Source organism: Bombina bombina, chromosome 5 (genome assembly GCF_027579735.1).
Source record: "Bombina bombina isolate aBomBom1 chromosome 5, aBomBom1.pri, whole genome shotgun sequence".
In the NCBI taxonomy this organism is placed as follows: Eukaryota; Metazoa; Chordata; class Amphibia; order Anura; family Bombinatoridae; genus Bombina; species Bombina bombina.
Genome location: NC_069503.1, coordinates 236,864,196 through 236,889,059, shown reverse-complemented (window position 1 = coordinate 236,889,059; position 24,864 = coordinate 236,864,196). Strand labels below are relative to the sequence as shown.

The 24,864-nt window shown below is 36.0% G+C and overlaps 1 protein-coding gene across 1 annotated transcript in view; it reads right to left on the bottom strand.

Moving 5' to 3' along the window:
- The window catches only part of MPP7 (MAGUK p55 scaffold protein 7), a 1,181,171-nt gene that overhangs the window by 76,729 nt on the left and 1,079,578 nt on the right, over positions 1 to 24,864 (bottom strand). The window contains exons 15-17 of the mRNA XM_053713897.1: positions 17,556 to 17,636; positions 7,156 to 7,249; positions 3,653 to 3,761 (exon numbers count right to left, since the gene is read on the bottom strand). Coding sequence (XP_053569872.1) covers positions 3,653 to 3,761; positions 7,156 to 7,249; positions 17,556 to 17,636 — 284 coding nt within the window. The remainder of the gene's footprint in view (positions 1 to 3,652; positions 3,762 to 7,155; positions 7,250 to 17,555; positions 17,637 to 24,864) is intronic.

Sequence of the window (24,864 nt, the reverse complement as noted above, 5' to 3'; positions counted from 1 at the left end):
AGGCTAAAGGTACTCAGTAGGCGCTTATACAACCTCTTACTCACGTTCTTTGAAGGATGCAGACAAACAATTTAATTCACGTAATGGCTGAGATAGGGACGACTATGAACATTCAATGTACTGAAACTCAGGCCTTATCGATAATTATGGAAGAATTCTAAATGATGGAATTGTGCAATATTTGATGTTAAAGAATTGTTTTTAAATATATCCATTAATGTTTTTACAAGGTATAGAAGATTTTCTGGACTTACAGTCATGAAAAAAAAGAAAATGGACTATAAAAAATATAAAATCAATTACTAAAGCATACAGTTGTATGCAAAATTTTAGGCACCCCTGACAATTTCCAAGATTTTCATTTATAAATAATTGGGCATTTGGATCAGCAATTTCATTTTGATCTATCAAATAACTGAAGGACACAGTTATATTTCAGTAGTGAAATGAGGTTTATCGGATTAACAAAAAATGTGCAATATACATCAAAACAAAATAAGACAGTGCATATATTTGGGCACCCTTGTCATTTTGTTAATTTGAATACCTGTAACTACCTAGCACTGATTAATTGGAGCACACAATTGGTTTGGTGAGCCCAAAAGTGGCAAAATGGGGGTCTCAAAACAACTCTCAAATGACCTGAAAACAAAGATTGTTCAACATTATTGTTTAGGGGAAGGCTACAAAAAGCTATTGCAGAGATTTAAGCTGTCAGTGACCACTGTGAGGAACATAGTGAGGAAATGGAAGACCACAGGCACAGCACTTGTTAAGGCCAGAAGTGGCAGGCTAAGTAAAATATAGGAGAGGCAAAGGATGGTGAGAACGGTCAAAAGCAGTCCACAGACCACCGTCAAAGACCTACAACATCATCTTGCTGCAGATGGTGTCACTGTGCATCGTTCATTAATTCAGCGCAGATTTTCATTTATAAATAATTGGGCGTTTGGATCAGCAATTTCATTTTGATCTATCAAATAACTGAAGGACACAGTTATATTTCAGTAGTGAAATGAGGTTTATCGGATTAACAAAAAATGTGCAATATACATCAAAACAAAATAAGACAGTGCATATATTTGGGCACCCTTGTCATTTTGTTAATTTGAATACCTGTAACTACCTAGCACTGATTAATTGGAGCACACAATTGGTTTGGTGAGCCCAAAAGTGGCAAAATGGGGGTCTCAAAACAACTCTCAAATGACCTGAAAACAAAGATTGTTCAACATTATTGTTTAGGGGAAGGCTACAAAAAGCTATTGCAGAGATTTAAGCTGTCAGTGACCACTGTGAGGAACATAGTGAGGAAATGGAAGACCACAGGCACAGCACTTGTTAAGGCCAGAAGTGGCAGGCTAAGTAAAATATAGGAGAGGCAAAGGATGGTGAGAACGGTCAAAAGCAGTCCACAGACCACCGTCAAAGACCTGCAACATCATCTTGCTGCAGATGGTGTCACTGTGCATCGTTCATTAATTCAGCGCACTTTGCACAAGGAGAAGCTGTGAGGGAGAGTGATGCGGAAGAAACCTTTTCTGCACACACGCCACAAACAGAGTCGCTTGAGGTATGCAAACGCACATTTGGACAAGCCAGCTTCATTTTAGAAGAAGATGCTGTGGACTGATGAAACAAAGATTGAGTTATTTAGTCATAAGAACACAGTGTTCCAAGACAAACACTTGCTACTCACAGTAAAATTTGGTGCATGTTCCATCATGCTGTGGCGCTGTGTGGCCAGTGCCGGTACTGGGAATCTTGTTAAAGTTGAGGGTCGCATGGATGCCACTCAATATCAGCAGATACTTGAGAATAATGTTGAGGAATCAGTCACAAAGTTGAAGTTACGCCGGGGCTGGATATTTCAAAAAGACAATGACCCAAAACACTGCTCAAAATCTTAAAGTTGAGGGTCGCATGGATGCCACTCAATATCAGCAGATACTTGAGAATAATGTTGAGGAATCAGTCACAAAGTTGAAGTTACGCCGGGGGCTGGATATTTCAAAAAGACAATGACCCAAAACACTGCTCAAAATCTATTCTGGCATTTATGTAGAGGAACATGTACAGACACTCATTACAGGCTATAGGAAGCGTCTAGAGGCTGTTATTTCTGCTAAAGGAGGCTCTACTAAATATTGATGCAATATTTCTGTTGGGGTGCCCAAATTTATGCACCTGTCTAATTTTGTTTGGATGCATATTGCACATTTTCTCTTAATCCAATAAACCTCATTTCACTACTGAAATATTACTGTGTCCTTCAGTTATTTGATAGATCAAAATGAAATTGCTGGCCCAAACACCCAATTATTTATAAATGAAAATCATGGAAATTGTCAGGGGTGCCTAAACTTTTACATACAACTGTATTATAATAAGCTACTGCCTACTGAGCCACATAAATATTTTACTGACATGAGGGAAAGCATGCGTCTTTAAGGTGTCCACTGTTGATGATAAAGGCTGTAAAAGCTTCTTAAATTGGATGTTGAAGGGCATTGGAAGTGCAACAGGAAATATGGTGTATTAGGGAGCTGTTTAACATAGGTAAGATAAATCTAATTCTTCGTCTCTGTTGACATCTCTGGAATCTACTGCAAGCCCTCTATTTTGAAGGAACAAACCCATAACCACTTGAAACATCATGGAGCCCCACTAGAAAAAGTTCAGATCTCCAAAGAAAATGTATGACAGGGTCAGGCCAGGTGCCTGTGTCATAACAATTACAGTGCTTCTAAGCTTTTAAAGGTTTTTTTTTGTTGTTGTTTTTTTTAAATGTAATAAAAGACATACATGAGAAGGTCCCAATCACCTTCAAGTGCCTGACAAAAGGGTATGGAACTTTGTCTGCGTCCACATAGCCACTGCCCAAGTGCCCTGATCTAGTGGAATCTCCAACTGTCTCAGGTATGACGAGGAGAGGAGGAGAACCTTATTCCTGTCCACCCTGTGATGGACAAAACTAAGAATGGAGGGAGTCATTAAAGTGATGGTAAATCCTAGCATTTGTGAAACGCTAGGATTTACCATTGGAACAAATAAAGGGGACTTTCATTCATGAAAAATAAAACACCTCATGCTGAAAGCTCCTTTATTTGTTTTAAGCTATCGCCGCAATGAGCTGCTAAGGTAGCATATTGTGGCGCCAAGCCGTATTTCCTAAGGCTATTGGCGAAGAAGTGGAAACGTCACCTCTCAGCAAGTAGCGAAAATAGCGTTCTGCCGGTGGGCTGCCTTAGCAGTTCAGTACGGCGATCGATTGGAACAAATAAAGGAGCTTTCAGCATGAAGTATTATATACTTCATGAATGAAGGTCCCCTTTATTTTTTCCAATGGTAAATCCTAGCATGCTAGGATTTACCATCACTTTAAGGGAAGCCACTTTTAAGATGATAAAATAGGAAACCACTGTTGTCTGTCCATTTCCATTTAATAGAGGGGGGGGTTACCATTGGTGAGTATTATCTATGTTAAGCCAAGACACCTTTAGAAATAAAGCAAGAATAGCAATTAAACATTTCTTTTGAAGAAGGCTAAGAATTGTACCTATTTTAGTTGAGTTGGCTAACAAACACTATTCATCTTCTTTCTTTTCTATTACAAAAAAAAGTCTCTGACATCCCTACTTTATCTACTTACGTGCGGCTGTACATCCAGCAAACAAACTTTATTCTTCGCCATGACTGACCGAACAGAGTCTAGACTTGTGCCATAGTAATTGTTTTTATATTCACCGTATTCAATAAACCTTCAAAGAATGAAAAAGAAAAAGTCTGGTAAATTTCTAAATAGAAAGAGGACTTTGGTAAACTTTTCATAACACTAAATTAGAAGCAGAGGGCTTTATATGCAACTTGTTATCTTTAACATGTTTTAAAGAAAAAGTTCTGCCAATTTCTTTAGCGTGTCATTTTGTTTTTTTATAAACCTTGTATTTTACATTTCACAATCAGTAACACCTGCTAGTGTTACAGTAAACCAGCAAAGAAAAAATACTTCAGCTTAAGAGCAAAGTAATGTTTTCCATCACCTCTTTGTCTGAGCTAATGCTATGCAATAAAACACTGGAGAAGTTAAACAATTGAAACTACTGAAAGTTCATTGCACACCGAGGTAAATCTGACTTCAGGTGCCAATAACTGAAGCGGGAAGCTTTGTAACTGTTGACAGAAAGAAGATGGTAGATTATCTGCTTCTTAAAAATGAACACCAGAAAATATTTACTTAATTAAAAGGTTATAAAACCCCAAAAATGTCTTCTGTGATTCAGACAAAGCATGACATATATACATAAATTCAAATTTATTTCTATTATCAAATTTGCTATTCTGTGTTAGATACCTAGGTAGGCATCTGGAGCACTACGACAGGAAATAGTGCTGCCCTCTAGTGCTCTGGCAAATGGATAACATTCTTGCAAAAGTGCTTCCATATAGTGCTCCAAAAATGGTCCGGCTCCTAAGCATACATCCCTGCTTTTCAATAAAAGAAACCAAGCGAATAATGAAAAATTGATGATATAAGTAAATTAGGATGTTGTTTATAATTGTATGATCTTTCTGAATCATGAAAGAACAATGTATTGTAATTACAATGTGTTTTACTGTCCCTTTAAGTTGGCTTGAGTATTCTGTAAGTAGAATTTATTTTTAGTTGAGACAGCAGTACTTATGTGGTTACTCTCTGAAAACATTTCTATTATTGGGCTTTTTATATTTAAAATAGATCTGTTAAGACTTTAGTAATGAATAACCTGCACATATTTTGTATAAAAAAATGTCATTGAGTTAAGTCATGGTTTATGATAATGTTAATAGTCTGATTTTGATTAGTGAATGTAATGAAGTGTTGATGAATGGGCGATTTTGCACCAACGTTTTATTCATTTCGTTTTGGAAGTTCTGATATTTTATTTTAAGGAATATATTGTGGTTTTTGTTTAGTTTTTTTTTAAAGTTTACATATAACTGAGGATATATAGATCTATTATAAAGGCTCCCTGGAGAATCCTGGGTTTTATTTTGTATCTGCTCTAAAAAGCCATAATTGGGTATACTCTGCTAGTACCTACATCTCTATCTTTACTAGGAGTGAGAAGAAATAGATTTAGAATTTCATATTTATGCACATATATTATATGATCTAAATAACATGGTACGTGATTAAAGGGATATTAAATCCAGAATTTCTGTTGTGTTAACATCCTTTTTACTGCAATTATATTTCAATAGCCAAACTCCATCATTTGCCTTATTTGAGGGGAGCCGATCTGGGTTTTAGTCTGCAAACAACAGGACTAGCCACAGTCATAAAGTTAGTATAAAGTCAATTGTTTTGCAGTTATCTGATAAAGCCAATTAGGGACAGATATGTAGTAGAGTTAACCTTGAGAAGTCAACAGGGTGCATTTCAAGTTCGGTACAAAACAAGTATTGAAAATACAAAAACCTTAAAGGGACACTCAATCAAAATTAAACTTTCATTATTCAGATAGAGCATGCAATTTTAAACAACTTTCTAATTTACTTCCATTAACAAAATGTGCACAGTCTTTTTATATTTAAACTTTTTGAGTCACCAGATCCTACTGAGCATGTGCAAGAATAAGTGTGTATGCATTTGTGAATGGCTGATTGCTGTCACATGGTACATGTATGCATTTGTGATTGGCTGATGGCTGTCACATGGTACAGGGGGAGTGGAAAAAGACATAACTTTTAAAATTGTCAGAAAAAAAATCTACTACTCATTTGAAGTTCAGACTAAGTGCTATTGCATTGTCTTGTTATCTTGCATTTGTTAATTATGCAAATCTACAGTGTTGACTGGTCCTTTAAATTGCAATGTGTTTAATGTCCCTTTCACCTCTTCAGGATGGAGGCAATTGTCTTAGTTTCGTACATTAACATATCAGTGCCGACAGGATGTCACATGATCGTCACTGTGATGATTCAGATTGAACATGGAATGTTATACAACTTTCCAATTTACTACTCTTGTATAATTTGCTTAATTCTCTTGGTATCCATTGTTGAAAATCATACATAGGTATGCTCAGGAGCAATGCACTACTGTGACTTAGCTGCTTGACATTGGCTCACCCAGTGTTCAACTAGCTCCTGGCAGAGCATTGCTCTCTTTCAACAAAGGATACCAAGTGAATGAAGCAAATTAAATAAAAGAAGTAAATCTAAAAATTGTATGCTCTATCTGAATCCTGAAAGAAAAACTTTGGGTTTATGTCCCTTTAAGGTCTATTTCTCAACTCCCCATAGACATTAATAATATAACAATAATACAACAATGCAATATATTATTTGATGAGTGGATTTAATTTAGGATTTATTATGTCTTTTAACATTTGACTAGGAACCTAAAACTCTTGCATACAAGAAACACCGTAGCCATTTATGTGATGGCCTTAAAACAAGGTATAGCTTGTATTCTTTTTCAGTACATGATTTCCAGACATCCAGTGTTTTAGGACACATTCCATTAAAAGTATAAAATTCATTTAGTCTTGATTTAAATTTGTTTAAATTTGAAGTTCAAAATCTCAGCTTGAAGCACTTTTGCTTAAAGAAGCACTGTGGTCAACAGGGCATTTTAAGAAATAAAAACTTGAACACTGATGTCCTGCTGACAGCCACTCCAACTGGTGTTTGTATTTCATATAATGAAACTCATTTGTGTCCTGAAATTCTGCTGCCAGGGTCAACTTTAAACTTTTGAGATGTGCAATTAATCTGAAAAATAACACCAAATCATCCTTCTTGCCCATATCCTTAAATACCTTTTCCTCCAGGGCAAAAAAAAAAAAAAAGAAGAAGAAATAACCAGCCCCATTTAGCCCATTTAACAAGGAATGTACAGTAGTATATTTATATATTTACACAAAAGTAGCATTAAACTAAGAAAATAATCATAGAGACACCAAATCGTTGGCAGCCGTGTATATGGAACACAACCAACTTTTACTGAAGCGGGTGCTCTCTCATGGTCTTTAAAAAACCTTGTATTCTTGCTTCAGTGTGTATACACATAGCAAGTTGTTGCATAAAGAAATCTGTTCAACGACATTTGGCACTTATAACTCGTACTATAAATTCTTTTGGCAATAAAATATGCTGTTTCCTACTTACTTGTTATTTTGTATATCAGTCTCAAACAAGTGCTTAGAAATAAATATGTATTCCACGCCATCATTTTCCTGGTTCCTCTTTCCTCTAGTTGTATCTGTAATTTAATTAAAACAAGACAAACTGTTTACCATGGGTGAATATCCAAGCACAGGCGATCAAATATAAGTAATCAGGATAAGTCCCAATATGAGAAAGTCACTAAAGTTCCTGTTTTGCCTCCACATAAAACCTGCATAACCTTCTTGGATGGAGTATAACAGTTGGAGTTACCTTTATCTCTCTCATTGCAACAAGGGCACTGCATGGCACATTTAGAACAGCTGGCACATTTCAGTTTTGGAGGCGCTACAGTAAAAACATGAAGGATACATAGCACTCGCCAACATCCCCACTGAAAATGAACAGATTCCTTTTCCAAGGAACTTTTTAAATCCATTGTTGATGGTTCATATAAAGGACCAGACTTTATGCATGATACAATACTTTTGCAAGAAAAGAAAAGCAATATTAAAGTGGTTTAAATTGATTCTGAAAATAGCACTAAATGCTAGAAACTCCAAAAGCTCTCCTAGGGCTGGACAGAAGAACAAATGTAGCCATATTAAAGAGACATGAAAATAAAAATGAAACAAAGCATACAATTTAAAGATTTTTCAGATTAATTCTATTAACAAATTTACTTTATTTTCTAGGTATCTTGATGAAAATCATACGTAAAAAAGGCTAAAGAGCAGCTATTCACTGCTAGGAGCAAGGGGGTGATTGGTGGCCACAAACACATAGCTCTTGTCATTGGCTAACATGATGTGTTCCGCTAGCTCCTAGTAGTGTATTGCTGCACTTGAGATGACTTTAACCCCTTCCCCTGTTAGGACGTTCCATGCCGCCCTAACTGCGCTGGGCTTTAGCGTCGTTAGGATGGCATAGAACGTCCTAGGGGTTTGACTGTCCTGAAGCTTGCTTAATGGGATTGGCGGGGGGCTGGAGGGCATGCCAAGCGTCATAGGCACTCCCCCTGATCACATGAGCAATCGCGTGATTGAAATTTTTACTTATTTGTTTAAAAATAAGTCCCATCAGGAAAGGGTTAACTATGTGTTAACCACTTTGCAGTTATATGCAAGCAATAGAAACGGGTGCGCTGGTCTTCAGTTTTCAGCCAGAAATATATGGAAGCCATTGAAATGTATCTAAGGTATTGGCAGTCTCTACCTCCTTAGGCAAGATGTTTCACAATTTAATTGCTCTTAGTGTGAAAAAACGTTTTCGTTACTGGAGATTACATCTCTTTTCCTCCAGCCTTAAATTGTGACCTTGTGTCACAAACAACTGCCTTGGAATAAACAGAACTTACACCAATTCTGTATATGGGCTTTGAATATATTTATATAAATAGTAATCATTTTATCTCTCAAGAGCCTTTTTAAACAGACCCAATTTAGCTAATTATCTTCAGTTTAAATTCTCCATTCCCCTTATTAGCTTTGAGGCCCTTCTCTGAACTTTTTCCAATTCTGCAATGTCCCTTTTTAAAATTGGTCCTGCACGCCATACATACAGCAAACGAATTATGCTTTCTTCCCTTGCATCTATTCCTCTTTTAATACATGATAATATCTTCTTAGCCTTAGAAGCCACTGCTTTCCATTTTTAGCTTGTTATATATAAGTATTCCTAAATCTATTTCTTCCTCTGTTTTGCTAAATTAAGTCCCATTTAAAAAAGGTAGAATGCATATTTTTTCATCCAAAATGTTGAAGCTTACATTTACCAATATGAAAAACTCATTTGCCATTTATCAGCCTATTCCTCTAGTTTTTGTAAATCCACTTGCAAAAGAGCAAAGTTTCATGAAAGGAAAACTGGAAATATTTCTTTAATTGTACATTAATCATGAAATCATGAACGTTTAACATTCCATGTCTTTTTGACAGCACTTAATTTATCAGCCCAAGCTCTCCCTCCCAGGTAGGGAACCTGTAACCTTAAGTATTGAGCAGGTGCTGCAATTGGTTAATTAACTAACTGCACAATCCCATGGGCTTTTTATTTTGCCATGGAAAATACCTTAGTTCTTTGTACAAACACATGCTAAAAGTATAGCTTTCACGTTGTTTTTATGCCACATTAAAATACTGGCACTATATATGGTGCATTAAAGATTCAGATACAATCATCTCCCAAAGTTATTAAAATACAATCTATCTCTCTATTTTAGCAGCTTAGCAACAAACAGCAGAGATGTAAAATGTGTTAAAATCCATTGGTTCACCAAAATATAAATGCACTTACATTTTGCATGATGTGTTTTATTGTTCTTGGAATAGTCAGTGCATGATGAATACAATTTAATGTATATTTCTTGGAGACAAAAGACACAGTTTATAGAATCATTTTAATCTGTTTTTATCATAAGGTGTTTTTTCCATTGCTCTGCCATATTGATTTCCAACGCAATAGCACAGCGTCTGCTGATGGCGGCTAATTGACAGCAGAGGCTGAAGTCCCAGTGAGCTAACATATGCTAACCTGCATTAAACCCTCAACCTCCTGTGGAGCATTGAAAGGTTAAAATCCCTTAGTGAAAATCATCTTTATAAGTATGTCTCAAACAGAACATTTTAACACATGCAGTGTAATAGGAGTGAAATCAACAGTCTGTTAAAGATGTCCTCGTCTGTCAGACAGCTCACTAAAAAGACTTGCTGTGTCAAACATATGTTTTCTTAGATATAAACATCTACATTAAAGCCCAAAATATAAGTGAAATGAGAACTACTAAAATGTTGACTGAATTTACAGATTAAATATTCTCAAGGTATGGTTAAAAGATGTGACAACGGCATAATTTATTATTATTATCATCAAACATGCACAGTGTGAAACATAACTTAAATACTAATAAAAAAAAGTTTACAACAAATGACATGTATTATTAATTAAACACACACACTCTGGCACTGACATTTCTATTTGTACTATTATTTACAAAGATGGCTCCATTTTGATCTCTCTCTCTCTCTGTATAAAAAAATTCCTTTATTGGTTCAATTTAAAATCCAGACATAACGTTTCGGCACATTTCTTGTGCCTTTGTCAAATGTCAAAGAAACACGTACATCAAAGCACCTAAAACTAATGTCAAACATTTGAAATTACACTCCTTATATACATACATAAATACCGCCATACATCCTCTCGTGTCACTATCCGACACGTACCATCGACGTCATAGTCAAGCGCCGTCGTACCTTGCGTCATGACGTAAGTGCCGACGTAACCATAGCAATGTCCATAAGCTTCTACGAAGGGACGCGGTAACAGGCAACTGATGAAAACATCCAGACCTCATGCGCACACACACACAGAAGTTTGTGTAAGATCGTGGATAATGGATAGATGGTGACTGGTAATATCCACTATATTGGCCCAGCTGTTGAATTTCTGTGTGAACTACTGACTTTTTGTTTGGAGAGGAATTATTTTAAGTTCGAAAATGATTATTATTTACAGGTGGCAGGCACTGCCATGGGTTCGAACGTGGCACCCACTTACGCAAACATCTATATGGCCTGGTATGAGCAAGAATTGATGAAGCCTTTTGATCATCCAAATGTGAAATACTATACTCGCTACATTGATGACGTCTTCATGATATGGAGAGGTAGCGAGGTGATGTTGCGTGAGTGGGTGTCGCGTTTGAACTCCATGGCAAACCCTATCAGGTTTAAACTTGAATTTCATTTGAACAATATACATTTCCTAGACTTAAATGTCTTTAAGGTTGATGCCTGTGGTGAAGTGCGGTTTGGGACATCATTGTACACGAAACCCACTGACCGTAACTCATTACTTGATGCAAGAAGCTTTCACCCCAGGCATCAAAAGAAGGGCATTCTCACCTCTCAACTCACCCACGTCATCAGAAACAATAGCGAGAAACCCATAATGCAAATCCAAATGAAGGAAATGGGTGAGAAATTGATAAAAAGAGGCTATGCAAAATATGAGATACAAGACGTCCAGGAGAGACTGCTCAACACAAACGCTACTGTGGACACCGGTGCTGTGGCTACGAGTCCCCTGGGACAATTGAACATCGTTACAACATTTGCTCCTAAATGTGAACGGCTAACAGAGGCAGTACGGAGACATTGGCCGGTGGTTGAGACTGACCCCACACTTCCATTCCAGAGAATGTCGGCGCCTAGGATGGAATATCGCAGGGCTAATAACCTGAGAGATGTTTTGGTCAAGTCTGATCCCATCAAACACTATAAGAAGGAGAAATGGCTAAAATCAGCAAAAATTGGCTGTTTTCCGTGCGGTAGTTGCGTTACCTGCAACGACATGCTGAGGGGTGATACATTCCAGCACCCGCACAATAACCACAGATTTAAGATTAACCATCGACTAAGATGTACAAGCACCTTTGTCGTATACATCCTGATATACCCATGTTCCAGGGTCTATATCGGCAAAACGGTCACCACTTTCCGGGAAAGAATGGCCAATCACAGGTGTGCCATATAAAAGGCCTTGAAAGAAGGTGAATCAGACCAGCCAGTTGCACAGCACTGTTTTGACCACAAACATGCTGTCTCAAGCATAAGATCAATGTTAATTGATCATAAGCCCCCTTTGGCTAGAGGTGGCAATAGGGCCAAGAGACTACTACAACGTGAAAGTAGGTGGATCTACCGACTGGACACGCTGGCACCAAGGGGTCGCAACACGTCTTTGGACTTTAGTCCGTTTTATTAAGTGCTTCTCAGATCCATATTAACTTCTAGGATCCTGCCTCCCATGTTCCAGAATATGCATGTTGATGGGCACTCGCTACCTAAATAAGTTTCTAACATAAATCATGTAGACATGATGCAGTGACTATTATGTTTGATTAATAACATTTTATTGTGTAAATGTCTTCTCATACACTATAACACTAATGCTGTATGTTTTTTTCCCCACTTGGGATACTATTTTTTTCTCATACTATTTTCATGCCATTTACTTGCACTGTAATCAATAATAATGGTTTTATTGAGGTTGTACTTGCATGTTTCTAGCGGTTTTTCTAACTTAGGTAAGGGCTAATTATTGTTTTTCCTTGATTTAAGTTTATATTACATTGTGGTGTGACTTCACATTTTCAGCCCAGTATACCTGTGTTGTAATTACCGTTTGATTCAATTACATATTATACATTGATGGGCATCTGGTGCATACATGCCTTTGACAACATGCGCAAGCTGTTTATACTGGTTGTCTTGACAACACTACTATCTTACACAAACTTCTGTGTGTGCGTGCGCATCAGGTCTGGATGTTTTCATCAGTTGCCTGTTACCGCGTCCCCTTGTAGAAGCTTATGGACGTTGCTATGGTTACATTGGCACTTACGTCATGACGCAAGGTACGACAGCATGTGACTATGACGTCAATGGTACGTGTCGGATAGTGACACGAGAGGGTATATTAGTTTTAGGTGCTTTGATGTACGTGTTTCTTTGACATTTGACAAAGGCACAAGAAATGTGCCGAAACGTTATGGCTGGATTTTAAATTGAACCAATAAAGGAATTTTTTATACAAAATAAGACCAGTGAGTGCCTGCATTTCTGGTTGCTTTGGATACATTTACAGCAGTGCACCATGGCATTCTCATTTATGGATGAGATTGTGCTATCCTGTTTGGACACTATATATATTTATATATATATATATATATATATATATATATATATATATATATATATATATATATATAGACTTGGGATTAAAGAAATTACAGTATTGTGTTCACCAGTGGGTTATATTATTTCAATTAAAAAGTTTTCATCTAGTAAAGTTTAAAATAAAAATGAAATAAGCATGATAATATTGCTGTTTATTTTTTAATTTTTGTGCTATTTATACTGGATTCATTTAATGGTTTATGAAAGGACAGGTTCTTTAAATCATAATGATTGAAATTCCATTTAAGCTAAAATATGAAGAACATTTGTATATATTACTGAATTTCTAGTCTTAAGATTGCTAAACATCTGGTTTTCATATTAGAACAATCAAAAATAACTAACAAAGTTAAAGGACCACTCATGCAGTAGAATTGCATAATTACCAAGTGCATAATAAAAAGACAACCTACTCTAAATTTAAAATAAGCAGTTGATTTTTTTCCTTAGAAATTTATTTGTTATTCCATTTTCTGGCCCCCTGTATCATGTGAGACATCAGCCAATCACAGAGTAGTATACGTAAACCATGTGAGCTTGTGCACATGCTCAGTAGGATTTTCTTTCATGATTCAGATAGAGAATACAATTTTAAACAACTTTCTAATTTACTTCTATTATTTTTTTATTCTCTTGGTATCATTTGTTGAAGGAGCAGCCGTGCACTACTGGTTTCTAACTGAACACATGGGTGAGCCAATGACAACCAGTTTATATATGCAGTCACCAATTAACAGCTAGAACCTAGGTTCTCTGCTGCACATGAACAAGAGAAAGAAGCAAATTAAATAATGGAAGTAAATGGGAAAGTTGTTCGAAATTGTATTCTCTATCTGAATCATAAAAGAAACATTTTGGGTTTCATGTCCCTTTAAGTGTGAATATAATAAGACTGGGCAAAATGTCATAATAGAAGTAAATTAGAAACTGCCTCGTGTTTCTGAATCATAAAAGTTTATTTTGACTTGAGTGTCCCTTTAAGGAAATTAAATTCTTTTATGAGAAGTGAAATACTTGATTTCATTTAGGTGTTTGTGTGTTGATACCTTAACCTATATTATTTAAAGTATAATAAAAAAATATTACTTAAAGGGATAGTAAAAGAAAGCCCCCCCCCCCAATAATTATGCAGCATATGTACAATGATCTGCTCCTTTATTATCAGAATTTATTATTACATAACCGATCAAATCAGCTACCCACTACTAATCTATATGATAATTAAAGTGACATGGAGGTCAAAATTAAACTTTCATTATTCAAATAGCTTTTCAATATATTTCTATTACCAAATCTATGTTTTTCTTGGTATACTTGGTAATAAAATGTGGACTCTTAAAGCAGCAGTGTCTATAGAAAACAACCAGTAGAGGGAGGCTACAATTGGCACTTCTACTGAATATGTGGAGGTCCTCTATACAAAGATAGCTGCATTGTCATTTTGTTTTGTCTTCTTTATTTGACCATAGAGTGTTACTATAAAGTGGATGATACTGCTACACTCTAAAGGTCCTTGTACAGGATACTTGAATAACAATGCTGCCACATAGTACTCTAAACAGGGGCACACTCCTGTGCCAACATCAGTATACTCTCATCGCAAAAGGTAACATTTAACATAGTATGGTGTATATGAATCATACAAATCAGTAAACTACCTCACCTTGGCTGTGCCACAACAGTGAGAGCAAGATATATGGCAGCAGCATGAGGAAAATGGAACAGAACAAGAAGGAAAAAGATTAAAGTTTCACTCAGCCCAAAGTCATTAAAGAAACCTCTGAGACTGTGGCTTAGGGATATAAGCTAAGACTTACTTTAAGGGTGTTTTTAGTGGAAAATAGACATTTAGCTCCCAGAACCAGCACACCAATGATAAGCTGTGTTATGTGGTGAGGGGTTTTACAGTTTGTTCACTCTAGATGTTGCAGAGACACTGTATTTCTGACAGTAGTTATCTAGGCACACAACATCTGTGCATCTAAATAAAAGATATATATTTACTATGTGCTGTAAAACAGCAATATAATTGTGAAGCAAATATTTTATTATGTGTTAAATGACTGTTACATTTGTTTGTCTATATACTGTAACACACTAGATACTGTATACTGACTCAATGCAGGACTTTTGAGAATTGTAAAAGAGGCATTCTGAGTCTCACCTAGCATTGTCTTGCATAATGAGAAATCCATATAAATTCAAAACAGGAAGTCTGACTCAAAGAGAACTTACCTCGCTCAAAAAAAAAAAGTTATATACCATGGTACATAGGGAATAGTGTTAAATATAAAGGACAGCTCAACTTCACAATATTTAGGGCTCCTAAAAGTTTACTTCTGGCTCTTAACCTTTTTGAAATACTCTACATATTATAGCTGCATAGAAGCATAGCTCGCTCTATATTAAAGGTACAACTCAAATGTAAAATGCTGAAAGCACACATCCAAACATTTTTTTTTTACCCCCGACTGGGAGGTTGGGGGGAGAGCTTTTCAGCAAAGGAGTAGAGTCTTGCTAAGCCTGGGTGGTCTGGGGATAATCTTAAGGTGGTCTAGAAGCTTTGCCGTTCATTTCGGTGTTTAGCTGGTTCCCAGTTCCACTATCAAATTTATCTAGAACCATTTTGCAATATACTTATGTTTTCAGAAATGCTCCTTAGATGTTATTAGACATAATTTATCTCATGCAGTTTCACCCCTTCTCTGAAAACACAGGTGAAAAGCATACACGCACATCCAACACTTGCTACTTCTCCAACTACTAGTGGTGACGTCATGGCACTCATACTATGCTTGTATGTCTAATATGAGGGCAAATTGATTTAACTGATTATGCTAGGGGACCAAGTGCAAAACTCTAGTTTAGTATTTTTTAAGTTATTAACTTGTCAGGTTTTTAAAAGAATAGAGAATGGAGCATTTTAGACAAGTATGAGAGCAGGAAGTTGGAAAAGGACAAATTAAAGTGGGGGTTTAAACCTAAGCACTCTTCCCTACTAGAGGAGTAGTAATGATTAGATAAAAATCTATAAACTTTAATTAATAATTATTAAAAGAGAGAATCAAAATTCTCCAAATAACCAACAAGTCACAATAACTTAAAAATTAAAAATGAGAAATCACCCCCCGTTTCCTGGCCAATATCTGGAGCCGTCGTCATCAGGTGTCAGGGGTGACATGTGAAAAAGCGTATATTACAAAAAACATGTTTCGGCTGTCTAAGCAGCCTTTGTCAATGTTTTAAATTTTTTAAAACCTCTAATAGGGAAGAATGCTTAGGTTTAAACCCCCACTTTGGTTGGTCCTTTTCCAACTTTTTGCTCTCATATCAGTTATTTTTGGGGGGTAGCACCGGACTATCAGTCCATTATTCCCTTATACACACTCAAGACTAGTGCCAGCCTTATAAAATTATTCCTTTTTGCATTTTAGACAAGGCCATAGCCAAAACTATGGATCTTATAGTTTAGTAATTCTATACGAGTTTGCAAAGCTTTCACCCAATAATGCTGCAACATTCTACTGCTAAGGGATTGTAGAGACTAGGAATTCCCCTGCATTTGCACATATGATAATGATGTAACGTTATCCCCATAGAAGTCTGGGCACTTAAGTGTAACTACACGCTCTGGGTCAGATGCTGCCTGCCAGGTGGAGAGGATCACCGCCCTAGTAGTACCGCGTCACCCCATCTTGGATACCTGTGATGGAAGGAAGCCTGTGGTGGCGCCTGCAGAAAGGAGTAATATTTGTATGAGAGGGTAAATGAGGTGGTTTAAGTCTTGCAATACTACAGTGGAAGGATCCATGGCATGGCTGTAAAGTGTTTATATTTGAAGCAATTGCCGCCACGACCAGGAGTCTGTAGTTACACTTAAGTACCCGGACTTCTATGGGCATAACGCTGCTACATCATCCTTTTATCAGCTGAGGAACTCTTAACCTGGAGAGTGTCTTGTGATCTTGGACTCTATATGAACTATAGTAGCGGCCGGGCCTAGCTGCATGCTAGCATGTGGGGGAGTTTCACATAACAATTTTGTCGGCTATGATCCGCTGTACACATATGCACCTTGCAATGGTTTTTATTGTATTTTAGTTGAGGTGATGGGAGATTCAGCCTCTTATTATTTTTGTTAATAAAGCACATATTTTCCACAAAGTGCAGCCTTGGTCCTTCTTTGGTAAGGAATTATTGTTTCCTTACTGTTTTCTTGTTTGCAATAATAATGAAAGTTTGTTGCCATTTAACTGTGTACTAAGTTTCATAAAAATGTCAACCAATAAATTGCATCACAAATAATTTAGCACTAGAGTATAACAAAATAAATCAATTTTGCATGCAGTTTTGTAATTTAATTTTAGTAATTTAAGAGTTCTGTTAGACGTTAAATGTCCCACATCATGGAGTTAATGGGCTTAAAACTATATCTACATATAAAAGTGTGCTGCTTTTAACTGTATAACACATTAAAGACAAATTGTAAAAAGAACAAGCCAAAGATAAGCAGAGTCACCAAAAATTGTAAGCCTTACTTACAGGCTAAGTTCAGAAAGAACTGCCTTTAGATAAATATAACCATCAATATGAACAATGTGACTTATTAAACAGTGCTGTGTTAACATATTGACCCATCATCACGAATACTTAAGTACTTACGAGGTACAGTCCCACCATAGTGCTGGTTATCGCTCATCAACACCTTCCTCTTCAGTTCATTTAAACCAACTCCCACTGGTCCTATAAAAATAAATAAATCACACATCATTGTAACAGTGCTGAATATCACAGCTAAAGCAAAGATTTGTACCTATCAAGACATACTTTATATCTAGGAGCTGTAGTATTCCCTTTTAGATTATACTGTATAAAAGGTAATACAAACAGTTATTTATACACCATCCCCAACATTTAAAGAGGCCATAAACATATTTTACTCAAAGTTTTCTACATTATTGTCCACTGTAGGTGATACACTAGGGGGAGGAAAACCCTCAGAATGTAATATAACTCATTGCCTAATCAAAAACAACACACAAATCATACTCCTAGGCATTTCTAAAAAAAATTCCTGAGGAGTTTAGAGCATGGAGTTTTGATGTTCTGAGCAGTTTAGGGAGGGGTAGGACAATGTGGGGCACATTCTAGCCAGTCACAGCACAAGAATACAAGAGAGGTAGGTAGCAGGACTTCCCTTATAATTTGGCATTGTCTGGAAATTTCACAATAATTGTAAAATGTCAGCAAAATTTACATTTTCTTGTACTTATAGTAAAATAGAGAAGGCGCCACATAGCATAACACTGAGATAAAATTGCAATGTATGCAGGAATGATTACACTCATGTGTGGTAGAGCACACAATATGAACTATAAAGTATAGATTCATTGGATTTCAAGTCCAAGAGGGGTAATAGTTCTACATATCTTATAATATAATTGCATATATATATATATATATATATACACAGTATATATATATATATATATATATATATATATATATATATATATATATATATATATATATATATATATATATATATATATATATCAGATCCATTAGGGCAATGCTTTCCAAACTGTGTGTCGGGACACACTAGTGTGTCGGCAGCAGTGTGTAGGTGTGTCCCTGCTTCAGCACTAATTTTTTCAAATTAAATTTTTTTAAACATTTTTTTTTTGGTTTCTGAATTTCCGTCTGCCTGCTACGCATATCACATGGTTGACACGTGATTGATACCTAGGGGGTCACAGATCATCTTAACCTATTGGCGCAGATCAGTGGGAACTGAAACTATTGCCATTGGTGGCTTTGGCGGCACATTGGCTCCTGACTGCATGTGTAGTCTCTTTAATTGGCTCGTGACTGCATGTGTAGTCAGTGAGTGGGACAGCAGTGTGTTTGCAGCACGGGCAGTAGTCAATCGGACTCACCAAGCTCTGAGGGCGGCAGCTTAAACGCTGAGCTGAAGTTAGAAGTCAGTGGGTTTTTTTTGGCAACTAGCTCCCAGTAGTGCATTGCTGCTCCTCCTCTTGATATATGGATAGGAAGGGGAAGCTTAAAAATGCTTAATGATGAAATGCGAGTGTCTTTATCTAATATTCCACCAAATATTCAGAAACTGTGTTCATCCCATCCACCTCATACATCCCATTAAAATAGTAAGTAGCTTTTGGTGATATTAAACTTTTGTTTAATTCTTGCACATACTTACTGTTACTTGTAAATACATTTTGTTATTATATAATTTATGTATGTGTCCGTATCTCTTAAAACAAGTTAGTTTAACCTCCTGTTTGCCAGTACAACTGAATTACTGTGTCGCGAAATGATGTAGGTCTAAAAAGTGTGTCACCAACATGAAAAGTTTGGAAAGCTCTGCATTAGGGTTACAGAGTAATATCGTGTACAGTTTGCCTTTGTAAAGGTTTGTCGAGACTAGTTTGTAAAAAAAAATAAATGGAAATTTACAGTCAACTTAAAGTGACACTGAACCCAAATTTTTTCTTTCATGATTCAAATAGAGCATGCAATTTTAAGCAACTTTCTAATTTACTCCTATTATCAAATTTTCTTCATTCTCTTGGTATCTTTATTTGAAATGCAAGAATGAAAGTTTAGATGCCGGCCCATTTTTGGTGAATAACCTGGGTTATTCTTGCTGATTGGTGGATAAATTCATCCACCAATAAAAAAAAAGTGCTGTCCAGAGTTCTGAACCAAAAAAGAAGCTTAGATGCCTTCTTTTTCAAATAAAGATAGCAAGTGAACGGAAATAAATTGATAATAGGAGTAAATTAGAAAGTTGCTTAAAATTGCATGCTCTGTCTGAATCACAAAATAATTTTTTTTGGTTCAGCGTCACTTTAAGCATGTACCTGTACATCTGCATATGATTTACTGAAGTTTTATTTAATTCATTTATAAGAATATAATAAAAAAAATAGCTAAACTGGAATCAGGTCCTAGATATAACTGAATATATATGAAAAATGGAAGAACATGTACACAACTTCTTGGGTACTATTGACACATAGCTTGAACTGGGCACAACGGGATGCCTTCTTGAAGGAAAGCAATGCTCTCTGATTTGCATTGCTGTATATTGACTCTCCTTATTGAGATTTCTCCCTGCAGTTAATTCTCCTGTGTGAGGTCCAATGTGTGAAGGGAGTCCCTAATTCCCCTCCCCCTTTCTTTTTCCAATAACTCCAACATTTCCTAATTTGAAGGTTTTTACCAATTGTATTTAAATGCCTTTTTTTTGTGGTCAAACTTGGAGAAGACTGCTAGTGCATCCAGACACTGTACATAAACCTTCTGAGCTTGAACATTCACATTCTTATTTCACTGCATTTGAATCTAGGAGTGGATGGAAAAGTGTTACTGGGGGAGTCAGGGATGGGCATATATTAAAATATCTCATGGGTTTCAAAAAGGTAATTTAGCAAATACTTGGATTATATATATGCAATAAAAACTTCTACCTCAGGACAAAAGATAATAAAGTATTATAGAATATGTTATTGCTTTAGTACCAGATATTGTCCTTATGCTCTTCCTTACTAAATCTACCATCAAGCCATCATCTCAAATTCACTCCTTGAAGTTATATTTGATCCCTCTCTTTTCTTTGTTTGTTATATTTAGTCCCTGGCTAAAGTTTGCCCGTTTCACCTGCAGATCATTCCTATATTTCATTTTTCTCTCAAGCCAAAGACAACAGAAATCTACTCATTTATCATATCACAATTTGACTATTTCTACTAATCTAATGATCTCCTAAGAAGCATATTCCTTTACCGATATTCCCTATCTCAATCTATTATACATGTTTCTGCCTCAATCAACACTCATACTCTTCTGCTCCTCTATGTCAGACCTTACACTGGCTTTCAATAGTAACTAGGGCCAAAATAATAACCCACACTTATAAAGCCACCCATAACACTACACCTGCTTACATATTTGTTCTTATTTCCAAATATTTTACCACCATCGCAAGGAACCCAGCTGCCTTCCAGTTCCTACCAGCAGCATCTCTCAGTTTTCAAAGCTTTTAAAACTCCCTTAAAACTCAGCTAGAGAAGTATTTTATGTTACTCTGTATGCAAATACAGCCGTCTTCTATTGTATGTAATATTTCCACCCCACTGCAGGGCTACTAAGCCTCCTGTTTTGTATAGTTTAGAGTTTAGTTATTGTACTCTCTGTGTAGAGCTACATACTATGTTGGTGAGTTACAAATAACAGTTACTAATAATATGAATAATGTTATCAGGATTATTAAACCAACTCTGTTGAGGCACTGATGTCTCATACTGATTAAATAATATTCTAACACAAAGAACTGTGCTTAAAAACCACAATATATTTGACAAGGTTACTCCATATAAATTTTGTTGAGATGAACAACAAAAACACTGAATGGCTGCAAATGGCTTATTTAAGTACAAATGGACATTGTAGTGCAAACAGTACATGCTCCAATTAGGTAGAGCATGTCATTTTACCACTATTGATCCTGAAATCAATCTGTTTAAGCCCACAAATGGGATAAACACATAGTTAAAATAATGCAAGAGCCACAGAGAACTGATGGTCGTGAGCAGACATTTGTGCAATGTCCTGTTAAAGTGATTTAAAGCCTAACTTTTTCTTTATAATTTACATCTATTATTCATTTTTCTTTGTACTCTTGGTACCTTTTGCTGAAAGGCAGGGAGTATGCATAGGAGTTAGTCCATTTCAGGAGCACTAGATGGCAGCAATTTTACAAGAATCTTATCCATTTGTAAGAGCACTAGATGGGAGCGCTATTTCCTACCTAGGTATCTCTTCAACACAGAATATCATGGGAACAAAGCTCATTTGATCATAGAAGTAACTTGGAAACTTTTTTTTTTAAATTGTGTACTGTGTCTGAATCACAAAAGACAATGTTTGGGTTTCCTATCCCTTTAAGAAGATGAAGGGTGTTATTTAACAACGCCTGCATCTTTATGCTTTTGAGTAGAAAAAAGGCTTGAAAACCTAAGCATAACCTGATTCACGGAGAGATGATTTTATTTAACAGCTGACTATTTTCTTTGCACAGTAGTTTTAAATGAAATAATTATAGAGAGAACTTCACTAAATCCCAAAGGTAGCTCAGAATACCACTCAAGCTTAAGCAATATTCTCAGAAAGAGGTATTACATGCACTTTCCCCTTAGTCTGAAGATCTGCTTGTGCAAAATGTAATGTTCTAACCCAAAGTGAATATTCTAGATGTAAAAAGGTTCATCTAAGACATATTTACACAATTAAAGGTAATATATGTAAGCCACACTGTTCAAATATTGTTTCATGTACAATCTAATGAAATATGCGATATTCCTTTAAATATTTTAATAATGACACAATACAGAAAGCAACAGATTTTTCTCATCAACTTTATACATCTATGGCACTCTTGAAAATGCAGTTTAATTTAGTTTTTTTTCTAAAACCCCTGGTCTCTGGGTCTTAAGACAGTAGAGTATGTTACCACATTCTGTCTTTTCTAATAAAAAGGCTGACATTTGATTTTTGTTTATTTTATTTCTCTGACACCAGAAACATTGTGAAGCTGTAGAAATTTAAACTATCACCATTTTCCTCAATACCTACAATTCTCTTGTTCTGAAACAAATAGTATAAGCTTGTTGTTTTTGTCACTTTATAATGCTAAATGTTACAATTAAAAGGATAGAAATCTAAAAACTAAAATGTGCATGAGTGCATTTGAGTTTAAAATAGAAACATTTTTGCATTTACTATTACTTCTATTAGCAAAATTGTTTCTAGTAAAAGTTATTACTGTTTTTCATGGGCATACACACATATGCTGTGAGTGCCCGTGCACAAGTATTCAAACACTGCAAATTCTCAGAGAGTCATCAGTGGTTTGTAGACACACACATTAAAGGGATACTAAACACAACATTTTTTTCTTTAATGATTCAGATAAAGCAGGGAATTTTAAGCAACTTTCTAATGTACTTATATTATCAATTTTACTTTGTTCTCTTGCTATCTTAATTTAAAAAGCAGGAATATAAAGCTTAGGAGCCAGCCCATTTTTTGTTCAGAACCTGGGTTACGCTTGCTTTATTGGTAGCTTAATGTATGAAGTCATCATGGAAGAGATTAAAGAATATGAAATCTACTAAAAAGTAAAAATATAGACAACTTGTCCTAAAGCCCGTGTACACGGGCCATTTTTTGCAGTACAGCGGTCCCACCCCTTGCTCTCTCTCCCCCGCGTCGTGCCCATCACGTGCCGGCCCCGCCCACTCTGTCCGGCCCCACCCACTCCCCCCTAGCCAGCAGATCAGGTTAGTTTGTGTAAGGCCATGTGTGTTTGTCCTTGCGCTGTCTCTACTGCGCATGACAGCTTCGGACAAACACACTTGGCCTTTTTGTTTATAGGATGATTATCAACAGACAGTTGTCAACTTGTAGGGCTTGTAATTTCACTTCATTTTTAGTGGACAAACTATTGGAAAAACTTAAAACTTTATAATAACCTTTAAAAAACAAAAAAACAAAAACAATCTGAATATTTAAATGCACAAAAAGAAAACCTAAAAGATGATGAGTGCATCATCATGGGGGATAGCTTAGAAATCTTTTTATTTGTCATACAAGATCACTGGATCAATTCTCAGGATACTTGTCACCGCTTTATCATATATTTTAAGTCTATTGCGTGATAAGTGATTCATTAGAGCACAAAACTGTATCCTTGTATTCATTTTAGCATATTAGGTCCTCACACTCTGGCATAGTTAAACTCCTTTACTTTTCCGATGGCTTTGCGGCACAGTATAAGAATAGTAGAAACTTTATAAACCTTTGCCAACACGAAGAAGACTTTGGTTTGAAAGCGGAGTGGCAATTCTTTGCCATTTTTTATTTCGCAAAGTTCCATGTAATCATGTAGGTGGTATGGTGAAGCGGTTGGTGTCAAAAGCAAGTCTGCTTACTACCATAACCAATCACATTGTAACCCCTTTAGAAATGTATGATTATTGTAGATCAAATATCAAAAGAACTAACTTTTACTACTTTTCTACAGAAACCGAGAGAAAGAGGAGAAATTCCTTCAGCCTCGATTAATCAAATCCATTACAATTGAGCAAAAAATATCATTCCACAGTTTTGTTCCAGTAGACAGTTTCAGAAATCCCAATCCATAGACTTTAAAATAGTGCCCATCACTAATCAACCATTTAACCATAAAAAAAACCATAATTTATGTAAGAATTTACCTGACAAATTAATTTCTTTCATATTGGCAAGAGTCCATGAGCTAGTGACGTATGGGATATACAATCCTACCAGGAGGGGCAAAGTTTCCCAAACCTCAAAATGCATACAAATACACCCCTCACCACACCCACAATTCAGTTTAACGAATAGCCAAGCAGTGGGGTGATAAAGAAAGGAGTAAAAAAGAATCAACAAAGGAATTGGAATAATTGTGCTTTATACAAAAAAATCATAACCACTATAAAAAGGGTGGGCCTCATGGACTCTTGGCAATATGAAAGAAATGAATTTATCAGGTAAATTCTTACATAAATTATGTTTTCTTTCATGTAATTGGCAAGAGTCCATGAGCTAGTGACGTATGGGATAGCAAATACCCAAGATGTGGAACTCCACTCAAGAGTCACTAGAGAGGGAGGGATAAAAAAAAGACAGCCAATTCCGCTGAAAAAAATGAATCCACAACCTAAATCATAAGTTTTAATCTTATAAAGAAAAAGAAAAAAACTGAAATGATAAGTAGAAGAATCAAACTGAAACAGCTGCCTGAAGTACTTTTCTACCAAAAACTGCTTCTGAAGAAGAAAAAACATCAAAATGGTAGAATTTAGTAAATGTATGCTAAGAAGACCAAGTTGCTGCTTTGCAAATCTGATCAACTGAAGCTTCA